The 6,491-nt window shown below is 32.6% G+C and overlaps 2 protein-coding genes and 1 long non-coding RNA gene across 3 annotated transcripts; 2 read left to right on the top strand and 1 right to left on the bottom strand.

Moving 5' to 3' along the window:
• Positions 1-410: 410 nt before the first annotated feature.
• LOC113501204 lies at positions 411-1,580 on the top strand. The gene is made up of 2 exons (XM_026882276.1): positions 411-730; positions 1,412-1,580. Exons 1-2 carry the CDS (start codon positions 460-462, stop codon positions 1,423-1,425), a joined length of 285 nt encoding a protein of 94 aa, XP_026738077.1. The 5' UTR covers positions 411-459; the 3' UTR covers positions 1,426-1,580.
• A 1,673-nt stretch (positions 1,581-3,253) lies between these two features.
• On the top strand, positions 3,254-4,410 carry LOC113501194. The gene is made up of 2 exons (XM_026882265.1): positions 3,254-3,572; positions 3,892-4,410. The coding sequence occupies exons 1-2, from the start codon at positions 3,317-3,319 to the stop codon at positions 4,119-4,121; spliced, it is 486 nt and encodes a 161-aa protein (XP_026738066.1). The 5' UTR covers positions 3,254-3,316; the 3' UTR covers positions 4,122-4,410.
• Positions 4,411-5,155: 745 nt separating this feature from the next.
• LOC113501188 lies at positions 5,156-6,222 on the bottom strand. Its single transcript, XR_003401277.1, has 3 exons — positions 6,123-6,222; positions 5,580-5,718; positions 5,156-5,320 (listed from the first exon to the last, which is right to left on the bottom strand). It is a non-coding gene; the product is annotated as an uncharacterized LOC113501188 (long non-coding RNA).
• Positions 6,223-6,491: the final 269 nt, after the last annotated feature.

The following is a 6,491-nucleotide window of genomic DNA, read 5'->3' as shown; positions in this document are numbered from 1 at the left end:
ATTTGGAGATTCTCCAGGAGTCGACGATTGCTAGAAATAGGCTCGATCATAAAGTGAGAAATAGTAATTCATTATGAATGACGCAACGATTTACTAACGCGCATTTTGAGTCAAATTCGCGAGAGTAAACCGTTGCATCCTTTAATAATGAATCATTCTCACGATAGTTAGTATAAAAATAATAATTAAGGTTGATAATGCATCATACGCATTGCAATTTTCTTTCAGCAATTTACATTATGATTAATATTTGGCATCTTATAACAAATTATAAGTATATATTTCTGCATTTGAAGGTATGCACAGCAGTAGTTAATAATTTAAAGTTTTTACCTGTATGGCCTGTGTAGTCCCGTATTATGAAGACGGCCTTATATAGTACCAAGAAAGCAGACAACAACAATGTGATACACCCAGTCAATATGTCCAGTTAAGTACACGCAGGTCACAGTAAGCAAGATGTTGCCTCAACTAGCGTTATTCTTCACAATATTCGCTTTTATAATACTAGAAAATAATAAAACAAATTCTTTTAAAACGCTAGCGGACCTAAAGAATCAGTTTAAGAAAGTCGAGAACGAAGGGTTTAGTACATCGGATATTTGGGTCGGTAAAGCAATGGATTTCGTCTACTCGAATAAGACAATTATGAGTTTACTCGCAAGAGAACTTTGGAACGTGGGATCAAAGGCTATTGATAAAATTGTGGAAGTGAAGGACAGGAGGAAACGTAAGTGTTTTACAACGTTTCATGTAGTATTTAACGTCCATTCGTAATATGTGTGTTCGATAATGAACGCATTTGCGATATCGCCATTAAAATAAAAATAATTTAGCATCAATCAGCCCCAGTTTCTTACTGGGGCTCATAATTCATAATACTTGTTTATTGCTGTACCGTTGCTTCTATATTTAACCTTACTGAGGCCTTTAAATTGTGTCGAACTTGATAATCGCCGTGTATTCATTCAAATAACTAAATAATGACCTCAAGAAGAACGACGTGTGTTAATTTGGCTTGCATGTTTTTTTCATATACAATATATCCATCGATTACTGTGAGAGGTCTGGACCGTTTTTTCCGTCTTCTTACAGTGTATGTACACTAATAATATTTGGATCTGACGTTCGGCGGGAGTATTTAATTCTAAATTTTATTGATTTAAGGATATCTTTTGATAATATTCCTGGAAATTATTCGATTTAAAAACTAGCCTTTAATTCCAAAAAGAATAATTTTATTGAGAATTCAACGGTTTAATGATATAGTTGGTGTTGTATTGTTGATATATTTATCATTCTACTATAACTTATTACTTGAATTCATTTTTTCACTGAAATGTATTCATTTTTTTTCAGCTCACACTTTAGCACTACGTCAGTAATAATGTTTCTTTGATGTTTATTTCAGAACAATCGCAGTGAATTTTACTGAAAAGACAAAAGGCTGGTCATGAAAGTACGCTTCTTCTAAATAATGAAGATATACAATACAAGAATATTGTGATCGCAATTTTCTCCTTATTAGTAGATACCTAGTAGATTTATAATTGTTTTTACATATAAATGTTAAGTTTGTAATAAAAAAAATGTTAGTCAAAATTATATTTTGGAAAAAAGTTAGAAATAAATACCTAATTATTTAATGTTACATGTAGAAACGTGGTATTTTAAATTATATTAAATATTTTTTTTACTCTGGTTTTTTTTGTTTACGATAAGGACCAAAGTTAATCTCAGTTTTTAAAAACCTAATTTGAATTGATAAGGAGATACTTGAATGTAAGAAAAAAAATCTGTTATTGAAAACCTGCATTTTAGAGATCGGTACCCAAAGGGCACGGGACCTTTGTAACTAAGGCTTTCCATCTATAACCTTTATCTGATGGACCCTGATAATATGCAGATGGTTTAAATTTGTATGTGTGGAGGAGTTCTTGCCGCTATAGTAACGAATACATTTTTCTTTGTGGTTTTTATAATTACTACATTATGACACGAGTCTGACTCACAATTGGCCATTTTTAATTAAAGCCTTACTAACAACTTCTGTGTATTTATTACTTGTCAGAATAATGTGCAGTCAATTAACTTTCTTGAAATAAATAAATGATCGACCATAAACATCCACATTGCTTTTATTACAATTCCTTTAATCAAAATAAAATGTACACTTAATAAAATTTAAAATTAAATTGTAATGTTCAGAAGACAAGTACTATTTTTGAATTGACCAGATGCTTTACCCCCAGTCGCGCCAGCTTTTGTTCAAATGTATGGGATTTTCATGCATCCTCGACTAGTGCCGTAACTTGGTCTAGTCAGCACCTTTTCCTAACTTGAATCAAACCAATAGCGTTTTTTCTTAGACATACATTACTTTTACTTCGTTAGGTGCCCCGTAGCCAGGTGAGACGGAAATATTTGTAAGGCAGTAAGCAAGCATTGGTGAAGGAGCCATGGGAGAGGCCTCATTTTAGTAGTGGACTGAGGGGAGCTGATGATGATGATTGTACACAACGTCTGTATATAAATTTTGTCAATTTTAGGCCAACGGTCATATTGACCTAAGTTGTCGAATCTTATCTATACTAATCTATACTAATATATAAAGCTGAAGAGTTTGTTTGTTTGTTTGTTTGTTTGTTTGAACGCGCTAATCTCGGGAACCACTGGTTCGATTTGAAAAATTCTTTTTGTGTTGAATAGACCATTTATCGAGGAAGGCTATAGGCTATATAACATCACGCTGCGACTAATAGGAGCGAAGATACAATGGAAAATGGGGAAAATTCTAACCACGTGGACGAAGTCGCGGGCAACAGCTAGTATTAATTATTATTCTTAAGACCATTTTTGCTAATCCTACTAAATAATCAAGTTCTAAGTGAGATTGTTTTGACTTAACATCAAGTACTTACATTCATAATTTTGAAAATAAATAATAAGCTAAAAGCTAATAAATAAAAAGTGTAAGCTGCGATAGCATGAAAACTCACAGCCTTGTAGCTGTCCTGACTGTTGAGAGCCTACTGCCTTATCCAACCTAAATATGAGTAGTGGCGGATAACTAAAAAAAATAAATCGAGCAAATCAATCTCAGTCTCAGTTAAAAGAGCGTGACCTTAAAGTTTCATTGATCAGAAAACAAATCTCCGAAGGTGTCGTTTTTCGTCGTCAAAACCATCGCAAACACTTCCATCAACATTACAAGAACAATAGGTATAAACTGCATTTGTTTCGAAGCTGGAAACAGATAATAAGAAACATTCATACTTCACAAATTTTCGCCAAGTATTAACCAGAACTTGTCATTATGCAGTCAAGAACGATTGTGCTTCACGCCAAAATAATAGTTTTGATAACCGTCACAGTATTTATTTCGGAAGGTGCAGCAGATATTTCAAGTATTAAAGATTTTATTATAAGGCCAGTTAAGAAAAGTAACTATCGTGAGACAACGAAGAAGGCTTCCAGTACTGCTATGGATGTTTGGTACGGCAATAGAACTATGATCGACGTTTTGTCTAAAGAGTTTTCGGATATCGTGCACAGAATGTCTTCAAGACCTGGTGAGTACAAATTGAGTGTGAGAAGAAATACTTCGCTGAAAAAATAAAGAAAATATTTGATAAATTGTGATCGACTGTAATGAGATTTTACATATTTTTTTTTTCAAAAACTTTCGTTTTTTTTCTGTTTTACTTTACTTTCATCAGCAAATCTAATTTCCATAAAATTGCACTTACAATACAAACATAGTTTTTTATTTGGATCGACAATGTTTTCTTTAGACAAGGAAACAGTCAGTCCTTTAATTTAAATAACTTTTAAACGCTGATCTAAAGTTTCAAAGTTACCAATGACAGTAATGACTATTATTTGTTTCAGTGCGCTCCCCAACTTTATTTGCGATAGAAAAAGGGATCGATAAAATATCAAAAACTCCAGATTCATACAGGGACACAACGTATCAAGTCTCGAAAGTGGAAATTAATTTCTTCAATACTTTAAACGAAACGATTCATACCATCCAACTGATGCCTTTACCACGTCCACAGACAAACAACTCGACTGTTTTTAAAGTACTTGAACCTATACTGAGAAAACGTGATTTCTGAGAGGAATGATACCTATTCAATGAATAAAAAGATATTCATATGAGAAATGAGAGCTGATAATTACATTTAGTTGATTTTTAGTTATATTTCGTTCCATATTTACGCTAAGGTTGTATGGACTATTTATTAATGAATCAGTGGAACCCCTTAATTTCTCTAGTGATAAAGACTTCTACCACCTTCACCTTCTGTTGATGAAGCATTTCTAATGGTACTTTCATCTATACTAGTCTATACTAGTATATAAAGCTGAAGAGTTTGTTTGTTTGTTTGAACACGCTAATCTCAGAAACTATTGGTCCAAATTGAAAAAATCTTTTTGTTTTGAATAGACTATTCATCGAGGAAGGCTTTAGGCTATAAACCATCACGCTGCGACTAATAAGAGCTAAGATACAATGGAAAATGTGAAAAAACCAGGCAGGTATAAATCATAACTTATATCTTCTACCCACGGGGATGAAGTCGCGGGCAACAGCTAGTTATGAATAATAATCATTGTACAAAAAGGCCATCGCACCATATCCTTTGGGTGCGAGCATTGGTATGATGCACAAATGCCCGTTCTGAGTCTGGATGCCTTCATTCATTTGACTTTAATATTAATGTAACTCTCGGCGACATAACGATTAAAGTGAGAATGGTATTTATAAAACAAAAAAAAATTGTCACCCATTTCCTGTAGATACTGCCACTTAGTATCAAATTACAATGTTAGGTAAAATCATAAGCTTATTTTTGTTTTATAATTTTAAATAACTGATAATATTTTTACGTTTGTTAACAATAAAATAAATTATTTTATTTTATTCTGCTTTTTGTTCATTGTTTACAATCATTTTATTAAGATAGAGTGTAAGTAGTTTAGCCTTTAAATGCTAAGTATTATTGACGTAGTCAAATAACTGACTGGAATTCTGATATTTCAAGATTTGCATGATTTTTTTTTATTTATATCTCTAAAGTTGACAATGAATTGTGAGGCATACACCTGTGAAATTAAATAAAAGCTTATGAAATAAATGTCAGAAAAATAACATCATGTTTTTTCTTTACTAGATTTAATTGCATTCAATTAACTTATTTAGACTGCTCCGAATATATTGCTGTTTCTCAGCTCTGTGATCTTTGATTTATTGAAATATAGTCAACAATTAGTTGTCATAAAATAAGAAAGAAATTCTTCTACGATGCCGCATCTGCAACCAACGATAATACATAAATTCTAAATGTATTACAATGAAAATACTATTAAAATTGAAATTGTGTATTTACATACTTTGTCATTTAGAATCAAATTCCAAATAATAAAATAATTATTACTCATTTATATTTAATTAAATGCTTTAACTGAAACGAAATAAAATTTTGTTTTAGCTTATTAGCTTTTTATCAAATCATTTATCTAAATGTAAAAAGAAAATTTGAAAGCTGATATATAATTTTGAATGGACATACACTGGTCTTTGTTTTGTTGTCGCTTGGAAACTTTCGTTCCCGATTTCGGAGTTCGATATTACGCCAACACTGATGCTGCCGTCTGATGCACTCGATGTACCAGATACCTCTATTGTATTGATTGCCTCTTCAGATGCATCTATGATAAATTATCTGTATTATCAATTATTATCAAAACCTTAGAATTGACGAGCTGGCTGTTCGAATCGCCACTCCAACACCGCAAGCTAGCGAAGACTCCGGTCTGGTCTGAAACTGGTCAGGCTAGCCAGATAAATACATATGAGTATATATTTTGATAGTTACTGATGCAACGGTTTACTCACTCGCATTTATCGGGAGTACGCGACTAGTTTCGGACCTATCCGGAGTCCTTAATCATGAACTGACGCGGCGGGATTGCGACTCGAACTGCCGTGTCAGCTCAAATTTTTTAATGTGAGTAGGTATGCAATTCTAAAAGAATATATGAATATTTAGTTATTGATAAAGTTATTCAGCCTTCTTGCACTTAAGATCAAATAATAAAACTTATCAACCAACCTTTACCTCTACATGAGGAAACTAAAAGCACGAATATTAATAATAGAACGTATTGAGACATCTTTATTGAACACAACTGACTACTTAACTAAAATTCGGATCTTCAAGTAGCTACCAGCGAGTATTTTGTATTTACTTTCTAGAAGGTTAGTATAAAATAATGTCAAGTATTATCTCTTAAACGATAAGGATTCTGTCTCACTGCACATTTAAAAACTATTTAACCTAACACCAAATTCATGTTGTTAATTATATAGGATGAATACTAAACTGTTTAAATGAGCTCTGATGACCTAGTTGCTAGATCGGATTACTTTAGTCAATGCATTGACAGCCCTGTGGATGAGGTCACTAGCCCATACCCACTGT

The sequence above is a fragment of the Trichoplusia ni genome, chromosome 2 (genome assembly GCF_003590095.1).
Source record: "Trichoplusia ni isolate ovarian cell line Hi5 chromosome 2, tn1, whole genome shotgun sequence".
NCBI classification, from domain to species: domain Eukaryota; kingdom Metazoa; phylum Arthropoda; class Insecta; order Lepidoptera; family Noctuidae; genus Trichoplusia; species Trichoplusia ni.
This window is presented reverse-complemented; position numbering and strand designations above follow the sequence as displayed.

Bases quoted from the DNA above. Each gene is read 5' to 3' on its own strand.
- LOC113501204 (XM_026882276.1), top strand. From the start codon at position 460: ATGTTGCCTCAACTAGCGTTATTCTTCACAATATTCGCTTTTATAATA.
- LOC113501194 (XM_026882265.1), top strand. From the start codon at position 3,317: ATGCAGTCAAGAACGATTGTGCTTCACGCCAAAATAATAGTTTTGATA. The intron at 3,573-3,891 runs GTGAGTACAAAT...TATTTGTTTCAG, and splicing joins CAGAATGTCTTCAAGACCTG to TGCGCTCCCCAACTTTATTT.